Raw genomic sequence first — 21,734 nt, 5'->3', positions numbered from 1 at the left:
ACACGGATACATGTGTATATGAATACACGTATGTGTGTGTGTGTGTGTGTGTGTGTGCGTGCGCGTGCCCGCACGTGTGCCTTAGTCCATTTGGGCTGCTATAACCAAATACCACAGACTGGGTGGCTCATAAACAACAGAAATTTGTTGCTCACAGTTTTGGGGGCTGGAAGTCCAAGATCAAGGTGCCAGTCAGCATGGGTGGGTGATGGCCCTCTCCTGGGTGGCCGACTTCTCACTGTATGGAAGAAGGGGCTACGGAGCTCTGTGGGGGTCTCTTTTTATAAGACACTAATCCCGGGCGCCTGGGTGGCTCATTACGTTAAGCATCTGCCTTCGGCTGAGGTCGTGATCCCGGGGTCCTGGGATCGAGCCCCGCATCGGGCTCCCTGCTCAGCGGGGAGTTGGCTTCTCCCTCTCTCTCTGCCTCTCGCCCTGCTTGTGCTCTCTCTCACTATCTCTGTCTGTCTTGTTCTCTCAAAAAAATAAAATCTTAAAAAGGGAAAAAAAAAAAGAAATACGAGCACTAATCCCATCTGTGAGGGCTCCAGTCTCATGACCTAATCACTCCCCAAAAGCCCCACATTCTAATACCATCACATTGAACATTAAGATTTCAACACATGAATTTTGTGGGACACAAACATTCAGACCATAGCAATATGTATACATAATGGAATATATTTTAATCACTCACAATGCTAATTAAGACTATTCAAAATCTGCCACAGTGAACAAATATGTACAAATATATGTACACATATGATACATAATGATAGGTAGGTATATTTTATATCTGTGTAATTTTTTAGCTTGCGCAGGGAAGGTATGAGGAAAGAATTTAACATTTAAAATGATCCCAGCCCCGAAATTTCAAATGAGCTACTATTTAAAATTGCAGTAAAAGAAAATTTTCGGGGGCACCTGGCTGGCTCAGTCAGTGAAGCATATGACTCTTGATCTCGGGGTTGTGAGTTCGAGCCCCACGTTGGGTGTAGAGATTACATAAACAAACAAACTTTTTTTAAAAAGTGTTAAAAAAAAAAAAAGTTCCAGAAAGCTTTCCTTTTTTTTTTTTAAAGATTTTATTTATTCATTTGAGACACAAAGATACAGAGAGAGAGAGAGCATGAGCAGTGGGAGAGGCAGAGGGAGAGGGAGAAGCAGACTCCCCACTGAGCCCGACATGGGACTCGATCCCAGGACCCCGGGATCATGACCTGAGCTGAAGGCAGACGCTTAACCATCTGAGCCACCCAGGTGCCCCCAGAAAGCTTTTCACATGGAGTACTCTGAGGAGGACAAGGAGTCAAAAATATACTGACTAGATATTTTTAGCCATTTCAAGAGAAATATGAAGCCAAAGTCAATAACCATTAAGGATTAGATACAAAAAATAAATCTTCCCAGAGGGAAAAATTGAAAATTGCTCACTAACTACTAGTGGAAAAGCAATACAATGGCAGAGCACTTGGTGTGGAAAGATTCGGGCTGTCTTACATTAACAAATCAGAAGAGGGGCGCCTCGCTGGCTCAGTCCATGGAGCCTGCAACTCTTGATCTCAGGGTCGTGAGTTGGAGCCCCGTGTTGGGTATGAAGCCTACCTAAAATCTAAAAATATGTATGTATTTTCTAAAATCAGGAGAAGAAGAGCACACGACCATATGAAGTCACCAAGCTGGAGGAAATCCAGAAAATTAAGTAAAGGACCAAGGAGATGGAGTAGTTTTTCTTTTTTTTTTTTTAAACTTTATTTATTTATTTATAAAGATTTTATTAATTTATTTGAGAAAGTGATTGAACGAGAGAGCATGAGCAGGGGGATAAGCAGATGGAGAGGGAGAAGCAGACTCCCCCCTGAGCAGGGAACCCGACTCGGGGCTCGATTCCAGGACCCTGGGATCATGACCTGAGCAGAAGGCAGAAACTTAACTGCCTGAGCCACCCAGGTGCCCCAAGACTTTCTTTATTTATTCGAGAGAGAGATAGCAAGAGAGAGCACACGAGTCGGGGGAGCTGCAGTGTGAAAGGGAGAAGCAGGCCCCCAACTGAGCAAGGAACTAGACTCAGGGCTCGATCCCAGGACCCCAGGATCATGACCTGCGCAGAAGGCAGACGTTTAACTGACTGAACCACCCAGGCGCTCCTGGAGTAGTTTCTACAATAGACCAAACATCATTTCCCACACGTATGTGAACAAGGGACCCTCTTAAATATCACGTGTGGCTGGGACTCCACCAGGAGCTCAAGATATAATACTCATTTGAATTAAAGTAGACAACCAAACAACAAAAACGTTTTCTGGCAAATTAATTGCTACAAGAAAGGATTATAATTTGATTCGCATGCTTTAGAAATTTTGTAAGATGGCAAAATACCAATGATAGCACGTTAGGAAGATTAAATTATTTTCATTTTATTTATTTATTTTTAAAGATTTTATTATTTTGGGGGACCTGGGTGGCTCAGTCAGTTGATTTCCGCTCAGGTCATGATCTCAAGGTCCTGGGGTAGAGCCCCGAGACGGGCTGCACGCTCAGTGGGGAGTCTGCTTCAAGATTCTCTCTCCCCCTCCGCCCCTCCCCCACTCGCTCACACACACTCTCTCTATAATAAATAAATAAATGTTTTTTTAAAAGATTTTATTATTTTTTTAATCTCCACACCGAACATGGGGCTCAAACTCACAACCCCAGATCAAAAGTCACACGCTCCACCAACTGAGCCAGTCAGGTGCCCCTATTTTTATTTTATTAAGAACAAAATATATTAAGCTCAGATATTTTTATTTTTAAGTTTTGTTATAAAATGTGACAAATAAAAACTGATGTTAAAAATGTTTAAATTAAAAAGTTTTTAAATTAAAAATAAAATTTAAGTCTTGTTTAAAAACAAGAACAGTGTGGGTTGCCTGGCTGGCTCAGTCGGTGGAAGGTGCAACTCTTGGTCTTGGGGTTGTAAGTTCGAAGCGCACGCTGGGTATAGAGATTACTTTAAAATCTTAAGGGGCACCTGGGTAGTGGAGTCGGTTGAGCATCTGACTCTTGGTTTCAGCTCAGGTCCTGATCTCAGGGTTGTGGAATTAAGCCCCACATCTAGCCTCACATCGGGCTCCCCACTCAGTGTGGAGTCTGCTTGAGTTTCTCGCTCCTTTTCCCCTTTGCTCCTCCCCTCCCCAAAATAAATAAATAAATCTTTAATAAAACAAAACAAAACAAGAACAGTGCATTTGTGTCTCTTTTTTTGTTTTATTTAAATTCAAGTTAGTTAACATATAGTGTATTATTAATTTCATGGGTAGAATTTTGTGATTCATCAGTTGCTTATCACACTCAGTGCTCATTCCATCAAATGCCCGTCACCCAGTTATCCCATCCCCCCACCCACCTCCCCTCCAGCAACCCTCAGTTTGTTCTCTGTAGTTAAGAGTCTCACATTTGTGTCTTTCTATCACATACTTTCTTCATGTTATGAACAATGTCTGCTGGATAGGAATTTTATATCATTTAGCCATTCAACAAATATTTATTGAGCACCTACCATGTGTCAAGGACTGTTCTAAGTACTATGGATACAGTGATGAATAAAACAGGCAAAAAACTGTTTGCACAGGGCTTATAATCTACTGGGGAGAGACAAACACTAAAAAAATATTTAGATAATAAGTGCTTTAGGGAGAAAATAAAACAGGGAAGTGAAAAAAAATGAGGAGTCTGGGGGGTGGGGGTGGGTTGCAATTTTAAATAGGCTGTTCAGGGAAGGCATCACTGAGAAGGTGGCATTTGAGCAAAGCTGGACGGGGTTGGCAGGGAGAGAAGGAGCCACGTGGATATCTGGGGTAACAGCATCCCAGACAGAGGGGACAGCAAGTGCAAATGCCTTGAGGCTGAAGCTTGCCTGGTGTGTTTGAGAAAAGGCCAGGAAGCCGGTAGGCCTGGTGTGAGCTGCCCAGGGGGAGAGTACAGAGGAGGGCCGAGAGGTCACTGGAGGGTGCAAACTGTTGTAAGAACTTTAGCTTTGGGGCGCCTGGGTGGCTCAGTCTGTTGGGCGTCTGCCTCGGCTTGGGTCGTGATCTTAGGGTTCTGGGATCGAGCACCACGTCAGGCTCCCAGCTCAGTGGAGAGCCTGCTTCTCCCTCACCCTCTCCCTCTGTGCTCTCTCTTTCTCTCTCTCTCTCAAATAAATACATTTTTTAAAAAAATCTAAAAAAAAAAAGAACTTTTGAGCAGACCTGCTGTAATCTGACTTTCATATTACAGTCGACCCTCCAACAACATGGGTTTGAACTGCACGGGTCCACTTATACACAGATTTTTTGCAATAAACACAGTACAGTACTGTAAATGTATCGTCACTTCCTTATGACTTTCTTAACATTTCCTTTTTCTGTAGCTTACTTTATTGTAAGAAGACAGTATATAATACGTATCACATACACAGTGTGGGTTAATCGACCGTTGCTGTGATAGGTAAGGCTTGTGGTCAACAGTAGGCTATTGGTAGTTAAGTTGTGGGGGAGTCAAATTTATACGTGGTTTGTCAACTTTGTGGGGGTCAGCAGCCCTGACCTCCAAGTTGTTCCAGGGTCAACTGTAACAGGGCCACCCTGGCTGCAGCGTTGTGAACAAACTGAAGGAGCCAAGGTCACAAGCAAGGAGACCGTTCAGGAGGCTGATGCATTACGTAGGAAGACATGATGGTGCTTTATTTTATTTTATTTTATTTATTTATTTGAGACAGAGAGAGAGAGCACACACGAGAGGGGGTGGAGGGCTGAGGGAGAGGAAGAAGCAGGCTCCCTGCTGAGCAGGGAACCCAACACAGGGTTCAATTCCAGGACGCTAGAATCATGACCTGAACCAAAGGCAGACGCTTAACAGACTGAGCCACCCAGGCGCCCCCCCCTTTTTTTTTTTACTTTTTAAAAAGATTTATTTATTTATTTGGGAGAGAGAGAGTGAGAGTGAGAGGATAGAGACAGAGGGAAAGAATTCCAGACTCACCGCTGAGTTTGGAGCCCTTCCGGGGCTCAACCCCACGACCCCGAGACCACGACCTGAGCCAAAATCAAGAGCCGGACAGCCAACGGACTGAGCCACCCAGGCGCCCCCTTTTTTTTTTTACTTTTTGATCGTGGCTAGTAGATTTTTTTTAAGATTCTTTTTTGTTTTTATTTTTTTGTTTTTTAAAGACTTTGTTTTTAAGTAATCTCCACACCCAATGTCAGGCTCAAACTTACAACCCTGAGATCATGAGTCACATGCTCTACCGACTGAGCCAGCCAGGTGCCCCTTGGCTAATAGGAGATTTTAAATGATATATGTGGCTCACGTTATATTTCTATTACACAGTGTTGGTACCGATGGTATATAAAGTCATGAGCACCAAATAAGATGGATCCTCAAGGGCTAGAGGACTAGCTAGAGAAGAGGTCCAAAGACTGAGCCTTCAGGCATGCCAACACTGACACACATATCTATGTCTCTGTGGGTGTATTTATATAAATACATATATGGTATATAAATATATAGTATATATATACACACATTCACCTTTTTGAGCTATAATTGTAAACAATAAAGCACGTTACATGTATATATACGAATATATATGTATATACATGTAACCGTCCCCCCTCTATATTTTGTTTTAATTATAGCTTAATCTGAAGGAGCCATTTTGAATAGATTCATTGGAGAAAAGGGAGGAACTTAAACATCCTGTTTTATGACACACAGGTACTCTTTAATTCCGCTGCTTCAGAAATCATTACTATTTCGCTCTAGATAATTCACCTTTGAGCTTGTTTACATTCACCTGTAATTACTATAACTCTGTCTCGGTGAGATTCAGATCCTACGAGCCCCAGAAGACTCTGGTTTCGGTTTATTTTGTTTGTTTGCTCATAACTTTTCTCTCAACCCCGGTATCCCTGGGGAGTGAGGAGAATGAGTTTATACTGCACAAGGCCACTTGGGTCCGGCTGAACAGACTGTCCCTGAGTATCTCCAGGGGAGTGCCATTCACATAATTCAGGATGTGATGGGTGCTCTCTAGAATTGCTCAGTATGACAGCCCAAGTGGTGCATGTATTTAATAAGCATTTTTTTTTTTAAGATTTTATTTATTTATCTGAGAGAGAGAGTGAGGGAGACAGAGCACGAGAGGCAGGGAGGGTCAGAGGGAGAAGCAGACTCCCCGCTGAGCAGGGAGCCAATGTGGGACTCGATCCCAGGACCCTGGGATCATGACCTGAGCTGAAGGCAGACTCCCAACCGACTGAGCCACCCAGGCGTCCCTTAATAAGTATTTCTGAATGTCACAGAAACAGCACTCACTTAGGAGGATGATATGGTTCAGTACAATGTTTAGCTGGTCAATGCTGCCTACGCATTAATGCCCTGACTATCATGTTTTCCTTCTCCTGTGATCTATGAACTTTCTGTGGTTTCTGGGCACAGCAAGCCATTTTGAAAAGGCAGATTATCGGGCGCATGGGTGGCTCAGTCGTTAAGTGTCTGCCTTCGGCTCAGGTCATGATCTCGGGGTCCTGGGATCGAGTCCCACATCGGGCTCCCTCCTCGGGGAGAAGCCTGCTTCTCCCTCTCCCACTCCCCCTGCTTGTGTTCCTGCTCTTGCTATCTCTGTCTCTGTCAAATAAATAAACAAAATCTTAAAAAAAAAAAAAGAAAAGGCAGATTATCGCATAATAAGAACCACTATATGAATATGTTCCCTTAGACATCATTGTTCCCAACACTCTCTGGCTTCCTTGTCAGTCTCCAGTTACTTATTTTTTTGGCCATCGTATACACTCCAAACCCACACACAGGAGCAGCTTATCAGGGGATGATTAACTTTAGACTTTCAGATTAAGGAAATTTCTGAAGACAGACAATATGTATAATGTTGCTACAGTTTTACAAGCACAATTTCTCTATTTTTTTTAAGATTTTATTTATTTGAGAGAAAGAGAGCATGTGTGTGCATGGGAGGAGGGGCAGAGGAAGAGGGAGAGAGAGAATCCCAAGCAGACTCCGCACTTAGCGCGGAGCCCCACGTGGGGCTCAATCTCATGACCCTGAGATCATGACCTGAGCCAAAATCAAGAGTTGGATGCTTAACTGACTGAGCCACCCAGGTGCCCCTCAATTTCTCTATTTTTAATTATGGAAAATGTTATATACAACATCCACAAAAGCAGAAAGAACAGTATAATGAATCCTCATGTACCCATCACCCAGCTTCAACAGTTAGTGGCTTTTTGCTAATCTTGTTTCATTTACCCCCCCACCTTCTTTTTTTGTGTGCTATTTTTTTATTTAGCTGAAATCCATATAACATACAGTTAACCATTTTTTAAATTAAAAAATTAATTCTGGGGAGCCTGGGTGGCTCAGTCGTTAAGCGTCTGCCTTCGGCTCAGGTCATGATCCCAGGGTCTTGGGATCGAGCCCCGCATCGGGCTCCCTGCTCGGCGGGAAGCCTGCTTCTCCCTCTCCCGCTCCGCCTGCTTGTGTTCCCTCTTTCACTGTGTCTCTCTCTGTCATATAAATAAATAAAATCTTTAAAAAAAAAAAATTAATTCTGGGGGCGCCTGGCTGGCTCAGTCGATAGAGCATGTGACTCTGGACCTCAGGGTCATCGAGTTCAAGCCCCATGTTGGGTATGGAGCCTACTTAAAAAAAAAACCAATTGTGATAAAAACCACATAATATAAAATTTACCCTCTTAACCATTTTTAAGTGTACCGTTGAGTAGTGTTAACTATATTCTCATTGTTGTGAAACAGATTTCTAGAAACTTCTTTATCTAGGAAAATTGAAACTCTATACCCATTGAACAACTCTCCATTTCTTCTTCCTCCTCACTCTGCAGCCCCTGACAACCACCTTTCTACTTTTTGTTCCCATAATTTTGACCACTCTAGATGTCTCAAATAAGTGGAGTCATACAGTACTTGTTTTTTCTTTTAAAGATTTTATTTATTTGACAGAGAGAGCGCAAGCAGAGGAAGCAGCAGACAGAGGGAGAGGGAGAAGCAGACTCCCCGCTGAGCAAGGAACCTGATACAGGGCTCGATCCCAGGACCCCGGGATCATGACCTGAGCCGAAGGCAGACGCTTAACCGACTGAGCCACCCAGGCGTCCCAGTACTTGTTTTTTTGTGACTGACTTATTTCACTCAGCATAATGTATCAAGGTTCATCCATATTATAGCATGTGACAGGATTTCCTTCTTTTTTTAAGGTTGAGTAATATTCTACAGTTAATCATTTAAAATGTACAATTTAGTACATTCATCACCACCTCTCTCTAGTTGCAAAACTTTTTCATCATCCCAGAAGAACACCTCATACCCGTTAAGTAATTACTCACCATTTCCCCCTCCACCACCCCCTGGCAACCACTGCTTTCTGTCTCGATGGATTTGCCTTTTCTGGGTATTTCATATAAAAAGAGTCATACTGGGGCTCAGTTGGTTAAGTGTCTGCCTCGTCTCAGGTCATGATCCCGGGATCCTGGGATCGAGCCCCGCATCAGGCTCCCTGCTCATCGGGGAGTCTGCTTCTCCCTCTCCCTCTGCCCCTCCTCCCTGCTCATGCTTTCTCTCTCTCTCTCAAATAAACAAATAAAATCTTTAAAAAAAAAAGAACCATACACCATTTGATCTTTTGTGTGTGGCTTCTTTCATTTAGCACAGTGTTTTCAATGCTCATCTAAGGTGTTAGATGTATCAGTAATTCATTCCTTTTTATGGCTGAAAATATTTCATTATATGGCTATACTGTAATTTTTTATCTGTTCATCTATTGATGGACATTTGGGTTGTTTCCATCTTTTGGCTATTACAAATAATGCTGCTCTAAACATTCATATACAAGTATCTATGTGGACATATTCTTTTATTTCTCTTGGATATATACCTAGGATTGGAATTGCTTGATCATATGGTGATTCTATGTATTTTTTTTTTAAACTCTACACCCAACGTGAGGCTCAGATTCATGACCCTGAGATCAAGAGTCACATGCTCGGGGTGCCTGGGTGGCTCAGTTGGTTAAGCGTCTGCCTTCAGCTCAGGTCATGAGCCCAGGGTCCTGGGATCGAGCCCTGCATCGGGCTCCCTGCTCAGCAGGGAGTCTGCTTCTCCCTCTCCCACTCGCCCTGCTTGTGTTTCCTCTCTCGCTGTGTCTCTTTCTGTCAAATAAATAAATAAAATCTTTAAAAAAAAGTCACATGCTCTACAGACCGAGCTAGTTATGTGCCCCTGTATGTTTAATTTTTTTTAGGAATTGCCAAATGTTTTTCTCCATAGCAGCTGCACCGTTTTATATTCCCACTAGCAATGTATGAGGATACTGATTTCTGCATGTCCTGGCCAGCACTTGCTTCTTTCTTTGTAGAAATGTCTATTCAAGTCCTGTGCCCATTTTTTAATTGGCTTGTTTGCCTTTTTCTTGTTGAATTTTAAGAGTTCTTTGTATATTCTGGATACTAAACTCTTACTGCATATATAATTTGCAAATATGTTCCCCATTCTGTGGGTTTTCTCTTTACCTTCTTGATGGTGTCCTTTGATGCACAAAAGTTTTTAATTTTTTTAAAAGATTTTATTGGGGTGCCTGGCTGGCTCAGTCGTTAAGCGTCTGCCTTCGGCTCAGGTCATGATCCCAGGGTCCTGGGATCGAGCCCTGCATCGGGCTCCCTGCTCTGCAGGAAGCCTACTTCTCCCTCTCCCACTCCCCCTGCTTGTGTTCCCTCTCTCGCTGTGGCTCTCTCTGTCAAATAAATAAATAAAATATTAAAGAAAAAAAAGATTTTATTTATTTAAGAGAGAGAGTGAGTGAGAGAGAGCACAAGCAGTGGGGAGGGGCAGAGGCAGAGGGAGAAGCAGACTCCTCGCTGAACAGGCAGCTGGACACGGAGCTCAATTCCAGGACCCCAGGATCATGACCCTAGCTGAAGGCAGATGCTTAACTGACTGAGCCACCCAGATGCCTCAAAAGTTTTTAATTTTGATCTAGTCTGATTTATCTATTTTTTTCTTTTGGGACTCATGCTTTTGGTATCAAATCTAAGAATCCATTGCCAATCCCAAGTCATAAAGAAATACTCCTATGTTTTCTTCTAGAAGTCTTAGAGTTTTAGCTCTTATAATTAGATCATTGATTTATTTTGAGTTAATTTTTATATATGGAGGCAGTAGGGGACCCATTTCATTCTTTTGCATATGGAGATCTGGTTGTCCCAGGACCATTTGGTGAAGAGACCATTTTTTCCCCATTGAATGGTCTTGGCACTTTCTGTGTGTGTGTGTGTGTTTAAGATTTTATTTCTTTATGAGAGAGAGCGGGGTTTGGGGGGCAGAGGAAGAGGGAGAGAAACAATCTCAAGAAGACTCCTGGTGGAGTGCAGAGCCCGACGCAGGGCTTGATCCCACGACCCCAAGATCAAGACCTGAGTGGAAATCAAGTCGGACACTTAACAGACTGAGCCACCCAGGTGCCCCAAGGGTTCGACTCTTGATTTTGGCTCAGGTCATGGGGCTCCACACTCCGTGGGAAGTCTGCTTGAGATTCTCTCCCTCTCCCTCTCCCTCCCCCCTGCTTGTGTGCCCTCTCTCTCAAATAAATAAATCAATCTTTAAAAAAGAAGACCCTGGCTTCCACTTGCTGGTAGTGTGAAACCAGCTACCCTATGGAGAAGCCCATGTTGTAAAGAACTCAGGTCCTCAGTCCAGCAACCTGTGAGGATCCAAGCCTGGTGGCAGATCCTGACCCACCCCAACCCTGAGATGAGTGAGGCCTCAACGGAAACCCCGATTACAGCCTGTGAGAGATCCTGGACCCACACATTGATCGCAAGCTAGTGACAGACCCTCACCCAGAGGACCCAGCTAAGCAACACTCTGACTCCCAATCCCCTGTGGGATAATACATGTATGTTGTTGTAAGCTGCTCCATTTCGGGGTAATTTGTTGCAGGGCAAGAAATAACTATACATTGGATCTTGTAGGCCACTCTAAGTACAAACTGGGTAGAGGGGTTGATTAGAATCACCGACTGGTATGTTACAAATAGACTCTAGGAGGGCATTGGGGGATTACAGAGGGGCCAATTGAGAGGCTGTTAAAATAATGTAGGCAAGAGATGCTGGCAGCTGGGACTAGGGTGGTATTGGTAGAGGTGGGGACAAGTGGTTGGATCTTGGATGTACTTTGAAGCCAGAGTCAACAGGATTTGCTATTGGGCTAGATTCAGGGTGTGTATGAAATATAAGAGACAACGCTAAGGTTTGTGGCCTAAACAACTAGTAAAGAACTGTCATATACTGAGATAGGAGAAATCATAGAAGGAGTAGATTTGTGGAGGAAGAATAGGAGTTAGGCTTGGGGCATGCTCAATTTGAGATACCGCTGAGACATCCAAGCCGGGATGATGAATTGGATACGTGAGTCGGGTGGTTGCAGCCAGGAATACAAATTTTGAGAGTCTGCAGCATTTAAATGATAAAATGCGGGAGTCCCCTTGCCCCTTGCTCCTCACTCCCACTTTCTACCTGTGAGGCCCCCACTGTTGGCTCACGTATAGGGACATAGATACACATGCATATGTATTTTTTAAAAGATTTTATTTTTAAGTAATCTCTACACCCAACATGGGGTTAGAACTCACAGCCCCGAGATCAAGAGTCGCATGCTCTACTGACTGAGCCAGCCAGGCGCCCCTTCACATATATTATTTTTTTCACAAAAAGAATTGTTCTGCAACTTTTTTTTCTTAAGTACTCTCTACACCCAACATGGGGCTCAAATTCAAGACCCTGAGATCAAGAGTCACATGCTCTACCAACTGAGCCAGCCAGGCGCCCCCTCTGCAATTTGCATTTTACCAATATCTTTTGGAGCTTTTTCCATGTAAGTGCATACATATATACCTCATTATTTTTTAATAACTGTAGAGAATTCCCTAGTATGAATGAATCACGTATGCCCATTCATTCACTCAACAAATATTTTTTGAGCACCTACTATGTGCCAGGCACTGGTCTAGGGATTGAGGAAAAAACAGTCCTTATGGATGGATATTTCGGTTATTTCTAATACTTTGCTATTACAAACACTGATACAATGAGCATCTTCATGCAGGCATCTCAGTTCACCTGTGAGAGTTTTTGCTTGGCATGAATTCATAGAAGCGGAATTTCTAGGTCAAAGGGTTCAAAGGCATTTTAAGAAGGATTTTATTTATTTATTTGAGAGAGAGAGAGAGAGAGAACACAAGCCGGGGGCGGGGGTGTGTAGAGGGAGGAGAGGCAGAGGGAGAGGAAGAAGCAGACTCCCCCCAGAGGATGCTGGGATCATGACCTGAGCCGAAGGCCAACGTTTAACTGACTGAGCCACCCAGGTGCCCCGAAATTGAAGATATTTAATAAATGTGGAAAAGAGATCACCCAATATAATGCCCTATTTGAAGCTGTAGGATTACCTCTACAATTTCCCTTTACTATGTGAGTATTCATGTCCAGATCCTCCTCATCCTCAAGGTCCGGCTCAAACACCTCCTCCTTCAAGGAGCCTTCCATAGACCCTACTCGGATGTGATCTCACCCGCCTCTTAACCTCAAGCATGGTCTTTATTACATACTACCTTGTATCATAAATACATTCTTGTTGGGGTGAGCACTGGGTGTTATATGTAAGGGATGAATCGCTAAATTCTACTCCTGAAACCAATACTACACTATATGTTAACTAACTTGAATTTAAAAAACAACAGCAACAACAAAAAACCGTTACCCAGGATTTTGTAGGCACCCCACTGCTTTCATATATTTCCCTCAGGTGAAGCTCTTGAGCTACAGAGAAAAATGTTCAAGTCCAGTGAAAATAAGCCAGCAAAATAATGTGTTAAAAAGTAAAATAAAATAGGGGCACCTGGGTGGCTCAGTCGGTGAAGCGTCTGCCTTCTGCTCAGGTCATGATCCTGGAGTCCTGGGATCGAGCCCCACATTGGCTCCCTGCTCGGCGGGGAGCCTGCTTCTCCCTCTCCCTCTGACTGCTGCTCGGCCTACTTGTGCTCTCTCTCTCTCTGTCAAATAAAGAAATAAAATCTTTAAAAAAAATAAAATAAAAACATTCTTTATTAGACTTCCATTCTTTTTCTTGAATGCATCCTGCATCCTCCCTCCATGCATAGCACAATGCTCAGTGTTTATGTAACTAAACAGAAGCTCTAAAGTGAAAAAGTGAAACCTATGGCCTCAGGAATGAGTGTGGAGCCCGCAAGATGACCAGATGGTGTTTGCGAACCATCAGTTTAACAAATGCTCCCGACCGCTCACAAGGTCCTGGAGAAACTGCCCACTTGTCAGGCTGCCTCTCATATCACTCCTCTTCCTTCTGTGTCTCCGCCACCCTGGCCTTTTTTTTCCTGCCTTTGAATGCACTAAGTGGGCTCCCTTCTCTGGACCTGGTACCTGTCGTTCCTTCTGGAGTGCTCTACTTCTTGATCTGGGGGCTGCCTCTTTTCCCTCAAGACTCACCGCTGTTTTCACTTCCTCAAAGAGGCCTTCCGTGGCCATCTATTCTAAATTAGGTCCCCAACTCCAGTTACTCTCTATCACATGTCACCCCCTTAATTCTCGCGTACTATTCATCGTGTTCTGAAATTAACATGGCCCTTTGCTTGCCCTAGAACATAAGCTCCAGCAGAAGGGGAACAGTGCCTGTCTTTTCCAACTCTGTGCACTTTCAGTGACTACAACAGAGTCTGTAGGAGTAAGGACGCTTTTGGCTGAAAGTAACAGAATTTCAACTAAAAGTTGCATAAACCAAAAGGATTTACTTTTATCATGTAAAAAGGAAATTGGAGGCAGGCGGTATTGGGGTTGGTTCAATAGGTCAATGCCATCCAGATTCCGGATTGGCTTCTCTTAGATAATCTTGGCCTTCCCTCATGGTTGTAAAATGGCTGCCAAGAGCAGATGCATCACAACACCCCTCTCAGAAAGAAAAGGAGACAGAGGTCTCCCTGCCCATCTCTTTTCATCAAGGGGGAAACGCTTTCTCAGGAAACTTCCTCCCACATCGCTTTTATATTCCATTGGTGGAAACTGAATGGGAGTCAAGTCCATTCCTTCTAGTAAAGGAAAGTGAGAGTAACATGATTTTTTTAACCAGTCCTAATTCATCGGGAGCGGGGCCTGCCTTCTCCAAGCCCTGTGACTCTGCCCTATAGCCAAAGCAAACCTTGGGTCTCTTAGCAAAGAGAAAGAATTATGGCGCTGTGCAGGTAACCAACAGTGTGGGCCACTCAGCCATCCATGGAATGTAGGGCGTGAATTCGTGCTGATCTACATGCATTCGACAGTGAACAAATTCTACAGACATACACTGTGCAAAGCCCAGATTGGTGACACAGAGCCTCTACCTTTATAGGACTGCCGGTGACCAAGCCCTCTCGGACCCTCTACCTGCTTTATTGGGACTAATGGGACGGCTGCTGAAATAGATTTGCTGCTAGGAGACTTGGCCTTTTCTGGGTTCATGGAAACCATCATCCACGTTCTTGTTTTCATAACAAAGTCCTTTATGTAGGTGTCACTGCTTGCTTGGTCTCTGAAGTTAGGCAAAGTGGGGAAAGTGGTAGGAACCTTCTTAGAAAGGCTGCCCGGTTCGCCGGAAATTGTTGTTAGGCATTTTCAAGCTCTCAACAAATGAAGTAAGCGGACAGAAAATTGCCAAGGTCAGCGGAGCTTCTCACTTTACACTTGGGGAGTTTTTTTCTGGGTCCCCAGTACTTCAAGATCCTTATTTCTGTCTTAAGCATGTTTGTTTTACATCTAGTTAGAAGATGTTCTTTGATTCTTGGAGAATAATTTCTCAGAAGGTGAAGAGGATAAGGAAAGGAGTAGGAGATGGAGAGGCGATAGCTGGGCACATGTGAAAGCTTCTAGAAGACCGGCAGGGCCTTCCCGAGCCCGAGCCCGAGCCCAACCCCACCCCACCCCCAGCGCACAGCCGCCGCAGAACTAGACAACCTGCCACAGGCTCAGGCCCCGCCACCCAGTTCTCCCCCGCTCTCCTGGGGGTGAGGCGGGCTGGGAGAGTGGGTTCGGCCACAGCAAGTTTCCACTCCCCAAGCCTGCTCCCTCCCCGGGTCGCCCCCCCGGGCGCAAGACCCCCTGGGTGAGAAAGCGGTGTAGGCGCGGGAGGACCCCGGCGAGCCGCTCGGGCCAGAAACCCGCTCTCCACCGACCGCGGCGCGACCCCTCCCGGGCGGAGCACACAATAGGCGGCCGCTCCACGTTCCTTCCAGTCCCTCGCCTCCTCGGCCCTGGGGGCTGGCGGGGTGGGGCGACGCGGGAGTCCCCCGGCTCGCCTGCAGTCACTGCAGCCGCTGGGGCGGGAAAGGGGCACTGGGGCGGGAAAGGGGCACTGGGGTAGAACACGCCCCACACTTGGAGATATTTCGTTACGCCACCCCCATACACACACACACACACACACACACACACACGAAAAATGAAGCAGCCCGATCTCCTCGAAGCAGCCTGATCTCCCCTCCCGGATGCGGCTGCACCAGCAACATCAGCTGCGGGCGGAGCCCGAGCGCTTGCCACTTCCCCCCTCTTCCCTCGTGACCCTCGCCCCCCCTGCCGTCCTCCCTCCCCCGGCACACACCCTTCCTCGCCGGACACACCCTCCGACTGGGGCCCGTCGCGAGCCGAGCCGGGGGCTCTCCAGGGGAGGGAGCGGCCCCGCCGCGGGGCAGGACGCGGAGCGCGCGGGCGAGCCGCGGAGGGAAGGAGGGAACGAGGGAGGAGCCGGGCGGGGAGGGAGGAGCCGCGGGAGCAGCGCCGCCGCCGAGCTGCGATGTGGCCGGTCGGCCGGCGGGTAAACAGAGGGAGCAGCCGCGGCCGTGGCCGCCCCGGCCCGGGGCAGTGAGTGCGCCCGCCGCGACCTGCCCGCCGCTGCCATGGCCGAAGTGCGCAAATTCACCAAGCGGCTCAGCAAGCCCGGCACGGCGGCCGAGCTCCGGCAGAGCGTGTCGGAGGCCGTGCGGGGCTCCGTGGTGCTGGTGAGTGGCCGGGGCACCGGGCGCCCCGGGGGACGCGCTCCGGGCGGGAGCGACGGGGTGGCTTTCCGCGCGCGGGGCCGGGGCCGGGGACTGGAACGGCGCCGGCGGCGGCCGCCCGCTGCGCCCCGCGCTCTCTTTCTCCGCTTCAGTAAGTTTGCGCACCAGCCGCCGCCTGCCGGGGTCCGAGTCCCAGGCGCCCGCTGACAGCGCGGCGGCCGCCCGGCGGCGGCGGAGGCTTGCGCCCGGCGGGACGCCGACGGGCGTTCGGGGGCTCGGCCGGCTGCGCGGGAGGCGGGCGCTCGGAACCGGGCCCCCGGGGGGGGGGGAGGCGGCGAGCGTGAGCTGGGGAGCGGACCTCGCCTGCCCTGGAGCCCGCACAAAGAGCCGGGGACCGGGGCGCGACGAGAGCCCGATTCCCTCCTGCGGGCACCTGAGGCAGCCGCGGCGGAAGGATGCGATGAGCGTTTTTGCACACACACACACACACACTCGCGCGCGCGCGCGCACACACACACACAGACACACACAGACACACACATCGTGTACACAAAAAAAGAACCCCACCCAAAAAGCCCCGGGCTCCCAAGCTCGGGCGGGCGGTGAGAACAGAGGAAGCAGAGCGACTTCCTCCCGCTACTGGGGAGAGGGTGGTGATGGGTGGCGAAGGGGTGCTGCTGCTGTGGCCGCGGAGGGAGGGAATTGCAAACAACGGGGTTCCGGGGCGAGTGCGCGCGCGGTCGGCCGCCACAGGGCGAGGGTGTCCCCGGGGACCCAGGAGCGCTCCAGAGGCGAGGAGATGGGGCCGTGTTTGGGGGATGATGGTGTGTGCCAGTCCAGGGATGGAGGACCGGGGAGGGGGCGGTAGAGCCCCACCGCTCACGGCCGGGGGTGCCTCCTAGGCGGCAGGGCTGGGGGATGGGGATTTGAAAGCGCGTTGACCCCCCTGGGAGCCCTCCATCGCACCCTCAGCCTCCTCCGGATTGTCTGGCTCAGGAGGAAAGCGGACGGGTGCTAACGGGCACTCGCCCCTTCTGTTTTGGAGACACTCGTTGCCAATTTCCTGGACTAGAGAGCAAACCCTAAATAAGCCATCAGACTGGTTAATTAGTGTTTGTTTTGTTACTTTGGGTTTTTGTTGTTCGTCCTCGTTGTCTCCTCTCCCTCTACCTTAGGGCCGTCTCGTCTGCTGTGTTTAAATTTCACCATTTAAGTGTGGGCTCTTTTTGTTCCAACAACTTATCATCGGAAGGGAACTTCACAGCTTTTCCTTGTAATTTTTCTGTTCATCTTGTAGAATCTGCGATAAAGCCAACATTAAAGGGAGGCCAGGGGCTTGATCCCAACAGCGGAGAAAGTTGACATTAGTGGGAGTTCTGGAGGAGGATCAAACGTAAAATGTGTACCTTTGAGATAAAGATCTGATCCCTAATAGCTACAACTGTGCAAAGCCAAGTGACTTTAAAGAAATCTCTCTATCGTGGCTGGACCCTTGAAAGTTTAATCCTGCTGTTGAGCAGATCTAAAACCAGACCTTTAATGTTGTTTTAAGGGACTTGGCTTATTGTGTGTCTCACTGATTTTAGAATGAGGTCCTGTTAGGGTCAGACTGGAACCTCGACTGTCATCACAGCCAGTTTAGAGAGGAAGGCAAGCTGTGCAGGGCATTTATACCGGGGCTCTCATCTTGGGTGATTGCTAACAAGTGATTCAATCTGCCTAGCTCAGGAAAACGCTTTCCTAAATTTGGGAAGAAAAAAACCTCGCTTGAGCAGGGGTGGCTGGCCCTCCACTGCATGGTAGGAAGGGAACATGATGTGGACACATGGTCTCAAGAGAAGAAATGGGCCTCGGCAAACCTCTGCTGGGATTTGACCAGCATCCGACCTGCCGCCCTCAGCAGCAAAACGTTAATATTAGCATTCTTGCCCAGGCTTTTAGGTTTTTTTGTTTGTTTTAAGATTTATCTATTTATTTTAGAGAGACCGAGAGAGAATGGCAGGGAGGGGCAGAGGGAGAAGGAGAGAGAGAGAGAATCTCCAGCAGATTTTCCCCACTGAGCACGGCTCCATGAGCGAGCGCGGCGCGGGCCTCGATCCCATGACCCTGAAATCACGACCTGAGCCGAAACCAAGAGTCGGGCGCCTGACAGACTGAGCCAGCCAGGCGCCCCAGGCTTTTAGGTTTTTAAAAGGATTTTGTGTGGGCACAGGTGCAGCTGCCCCTTCCTGACCATTGGCTCTGTGGCAAAGCTGGAAAAACTGTTAGTGGGAGCAGATTTTTCTGGGAGCTGCACCAGCCTGGTTTACTTGGGACTGAGTGCACAGATGTTTACGAGGCAAGGCACCGGAATGATATTTATTTACTGCTCTGGTACGTGATCCACATTGAGATTTGGGGAGTTGGGGGGGGCGCGGGGGACAGATTGTAGGAATCCAAACCAGTGAATATCTATTGAGCCTTTCTGCCACGTTCAAGACACAATGTTAGGTGCCCTGTAGTTATACGTGAACGTGGGTGCCATTTTCTTCATTTGTTTTTATTAGTTCCAGCCTGGGTTGGGTCTTTGTGTTTGTCAATAGGACACCCAGATCATTTGCACCTTGGCGAATGCTGTTTCTAAGCAGTTCAGTCAATGAAGAAATAAGGAAACAGCCTTAAATGGAGTGGATTCTCCTAACTGGCTCTTTCTTGGCTCCTGCTTCTCTGACACAAAGAACCAGTCAGCAGTTAGTAAAGCCCTGGGTGGCTGGAACGCAAGTGGACCCTGTTGCAGCTGCCGCCATAACTTCGGATTCTTTTCTGATTTAAGCCCCAAAGTGTTTATTAGGGACAGCTGAAGGAGGATTTACACTTGCTGCTATAAACCCACGACACTCGCATTAGGAGTCACACACAGGAATACCTCAGAGGTCTGTGGGGTCGGTTCCAGACCACCGCAGCCAGTGACTATCACAATAAAGCGAGTCAAATGAAATTTTTGCTTTCCCAGCGCATAGAAGAGTTACGTTTACACTGTACTGTAGTCTGTTGAGTCTCAAAAACAACGTAGATGCCTTAATTAAAAAATACTTCAGTGCTAAAAAAAAATGCGAACCATCATCTGAGCGTTCGGTGAGTCATAATCACTGATCACAGATCACCGTAGCAAATGCAATAACCATGAAAAGGTTGAACTACTGCAAGGAGTAACCAAAATGACACAGATAGGAAGTGAGCAGGTGTTTTTGGAAAGATGGTGCCGATAGACTTGCTCGATGCAGTTTGCAACAAATCTTCACTTTGCAAAACATGCAATTATCGGCGAAGCACGATGAAGCGAAGTGGGATAAAAGAAGTTATGCCTGTATTTGTAGGATGTCACGAGGGAGCCGTTCCCACAGCAGATCACGCTTTCCTCCGCTGTGTCGCTTGCTAGAACTTGGAAAACCCTCCAGACTGAATAAATATCCAGCAAATACACAGTATTTCCTGTTTAGATGGGGGTTTTGTCTTGTTTTGTTTTTTGGATTTTTATTTTATTTTTTTAAGATTTTATTTATTTATTTGACAGAGAGAGACACAGGGAGAGAGGGAATACAAGCAGGGGGAGTGGGAGAGGGAGAAGCAGGCTTCCTGCTGAGCAGAGAGCCCGATGTGGGGCTCGATCCCAGGACCCTGGGATCATGACCTGAGCCCAAGGCAGACGCTTAACGACTGAGCCACCCAGGCGCCCCTGTTTTCTGGATTTTAAAATTTTTTTTATTTTATTATAATTTTTACAGTTATACCCTTGTTGGCATGTTGCTACCATCGTTCAGTTTTGCTCAGTGTTTGAAGAACTCTGAGGGCCTGGGCTGTGTAAAGCATGTGTGCGTGTATTCACACTTTCATTCAATTATTAGTACTTCCACGACTCTCTTCACTAAATAATGAAGCAGGCTGGGAGAGAGACCGGTTGCTGCATTTTCCTTGAAGTTTGGCATTTATACGAAGGTCAGTTTTAACCGAGAGAAAGGGATAATTATAGAATTAACCATTGGCCGAGATTTCCCAGGAGGCGCTTGAGGAGGAATATTATAACCTGAGAGTGTATGTGATTAAGAGAGAAGTGTTTACATATACACACATTTAAAATGCAGAGTTTTAACGGTGTTTTTGTTACAATTCAAGCTATAGCTATTTGTGCCGGGGGTGGGGGTGTGTGTGGGGGGACACAGAGTCATTTGGTAAACCTGTCGTGTTTTAGCTGCCCTTAAGGGGAGTCGTTGTGTCAGCCTGGGAAAGTCGCCTGGTAGGTGTTTTAAATACTCTTTGCCTGCTGCTGCCGAACTCACCCTCCATTCCTTGTGCGCGGAAGGATCTGGAAAGAGTTGCTAGATGTTCCGGGCTTTAGCCCCTTGAGGCAGGATATTTCCTTGGCTGGCACCAGCTGGATGTCATCTAATAACCCTAGTAGAGAAAAACTCTCCAGAAGCCGGGAATGGCTGAAGAGTGGCCACAGCTGTTGAAACCCCGACCCACCGCGCACACAGCTACCTTTGCTTGGAATGTGTGTTAGGTTCGCATGTAGGGAAGGCCTGGAAACGAATCGGCTGTCCTGCTCCCTCTTCCCAGGGGATTTTGTGGAAAGTACCATAACATAGGACCAAACAACTTAACACAGTGAAATAAAGCTGGTTGGAATGGGCTTCTTGACCATGCGTTTCCGGTTCTCAGACCTAGCTAGGCTCTGGCTGAATGAGCTTCAGGACAGTTACCCCCTTTGTTGGGACCTAAACAAGAAGTAGGCTCCCTGCTCCCGTGGGCTGCTCCCGGTTAGGGGGCCCCAGGGCAAGCCACCCCTGGAGGATCTGTCCAAAAGCCCAGGGCGGACTTTGCTGTGAACCCTCTTCGAAGCACCAAATGGCAGAATTTGTCTTCCAAGACAAACATGTGCAACAAATCTCGAGGTTGAACCTTTTTTCTAGTCTAATCCTCGTTAAGCCTCCTTTTTTAAACGTTTATTGCTTTGTTACATAGTAAATGCATGTTTGTTGTAGAAAAGGTAGAAAACCAGATGAGAATAATCATCTCATTACTCTAAAATCCTAATGTGTATAGGTCAAGACCCTTTGATCTCTGTGTGTATATATCTATGACAGCAGACGAAAAAATACCAAACTTTAAAATAATTTTTTCGCTTATTAATATCCTATGAATATTTGTTTCTTCACTTCAGTCAATATAAATCTACACAATCGTGTTTAATGATGGCCAGAAATTCCACCATGAGTGTACGGTAGGGAATCATACTTTATTGTGTGATAGTTTGGTAGTTTCTAGTTTTGTGGTGTTAGAGACGTGAGTTGTACGAGCTGCTAGACACCTGTGGCCATTTACGTTTACATTAACTTAAAAAATTGGCTCCTTTGCACTTGCCACCGCTCAAATACACGTGGTTTTGCGGCTGCCATATAGGACAGCGCAGACATAGAACGATTCCATCATTGCAGAAAGTTCTTTTGGACAGCACTGGCATAAACATTAATGGATGAGCATCTTTGAGCAGGCGTTTTCAAACTTGCTAGATTGTCCCTTCAGGGGAAATTTCCAGCAATGGAATTGCTTGCTGCAACATTAGACACATTTTTCGTATGAAAAAGCCCTCTGATGGGACGCCTGGGTGGCTC

At 46.9% G+C, this 21,734-nt stretch overlaps 1 protein-coding gene across 2 annotated transcripts in view; it reads left to right on the top strand.

Moving 5' to 3' along the window:
• The first annotated feature begins 15,732 nt into the window (after positions 1–15,732).
• The window catches only part of DOCK11 (dedicator of cytokinesis 11), a 189,068-nt gene continuing 183,066 nt past the window's right edge, over positions 15,733–21,734 (top strand). For both annotated transcript variants that reach the window (XM_032391396.1, XM_032391395.1), the window contains exon 1: positions 15,733–16,086. In XM_032391396.1, the coding sequence (XP_032247287.1) occupies positions 15,985–16,086 (102 nt within the window). In that variant the 5' untranslated portion in view covers positions 15,733–15,984. The remainder of the gene's footprint in view (positions 16,087–21,734) is intronic.

This window comes from Phoca vitulina, unplaced genomic scaffold, assembly GCF_004348235.1.
Source record: "Phoca vitulina isolate PV1807 unplaced genomic scaffold, GSC_HSeal_1.0 scaffold62, whole genome shotgun sequence".
In the NCBI taxonomy this organism is placed as follows: domain Eukaryota; kingdom Metazoa; phylum Chordata; class Mammalia; order Carnivora; family Phocidae; genus Phoca; species Phoca vitulina.
The sequence above is the reverse complement of the archived record's forward strand: the minus strand, read 5'-3'. Positions and strand labels throughout refer to the sequence as shown.